Source organism: Zerene cesonia, chromosome 13 (genome assembly GCF_012273895.1).
Source record: "Zerene cesonia ecotype Mississippi chromosome 13, Zerene_cesonia_1.1, whole genome shotgun sequence".
Lineage (NCBI taxonomy): Eukaryota > Metazoa > Arthropoda > Insecta > Lepidoptera > Pieridae > Zerene > Zerene cesonia.
In genome coordinates, this window is record NC_052114.1 from 780,303 (window position 1) to 781,388 (window position 1,086).

General features: G+C 58.9%; 1 protein-coding gene across 1 annotated transcript in view; it reads left to right on the top strand.

Annotated features, from left to right (window-relative positions):
• Positions 1 to 11: 11 nt before the first annotated feature.
• LOC119831206 (basic proline-rich protein) overlaps positions 12 to 1,086 on the top strand; it is a gene marked incomplete at its 5' end in the record, with an annotated part of 2,269 nt that continues 1,194 nt past the window's right edge. Inside the window, one exon of the mRNA XM_038354494.1 lies at positions 12 to 1,084. Coding sequence (XP_038210422.1) covers positions 12 to 1,084 — 1,073 coding nt within the window. The remainder of the gene's footprint in view (positions 1,085 to 1,086) is intronic.

Below are 1,086 nucleotides of genomic sequence, written 5' to 3' on the forward strand. Positions count from 1 at the left end.
GGCCCCCGCCTCCGCCGCCCACTAGGCCCCCGCCTCCGCCGCCCACTAGGCCCCCGCCTCCGCCACCCACTAGGCCACCAATAACTGAAACAACAGGATACGTATATGAAAGACCCTCTATACCGTTCCCGCTACCACCACAACCGCAGCCACCACGGATTCCACCACCTCAGCCACCTAGAATCCCACAACCCCAACCGCCAAGGATACCACCACCACCGCCGCCACCGCAACCCCCGCGGTTACCACCCCCGCCACCACCTCAGCCTCCAAGAATACCACCCCCTCCACCTCAACCTCCAAGGTTACCACCCCCGCCACCACCTCAGCCTCCAAGAATACCACCCCCTCCACCTCAACCTCCAAGGTTACCACCTCCTCCACCACCGCAGCCTCCAAGGATACCACAACCACAGCCACCACGATTTCCATCACCGCCCCAACCACCACTATTTCCACCACAACCTCCTCGATTCCCGCAACCTTCCACTGGATACACTTATACTACTCCCAGAATACCATTCACAGTACCAACTAGACCCCCACCGACCCCACCACCTACTACTCCTAGGCCAGTGACATACCTACCACCTTCAACTAGGCCCCCACCACCACCAACCACTCCACGGCCTGTAACTTATTTGCCACCATCAACTAGGCAACCTCCTACGAGGCCACCGCCACCGCCAACTACAACTCGTCCAGTAACTTACTTACCACCCACAACAAGACAACCACCTACTCGACCTCCACCACCGCCCACAACTCCCAGACCGGTAACCTATTTACCACCGTCAACACGACAACCCCCTACTAGGCCGCCCCCACCACCTACGACGCCCAGACCGGTAACCTACCAACCACCCTCAACCAGACAACCCCCTACGACCCGGAAACCTACTACTGGCTACGATTATCCAAAACCCACTATTCCATTTACTTTCCCTACGAGACAGACACCACCACCGACTAGACCACCACCCCCTCCAACACCTCCGCCTACTAGGCCACCACCATCAACCTATTTGCCTCCAACAAGACCACCACCACCTCCGACACCACCTCCAACCAGGCCTCCACCTCCGC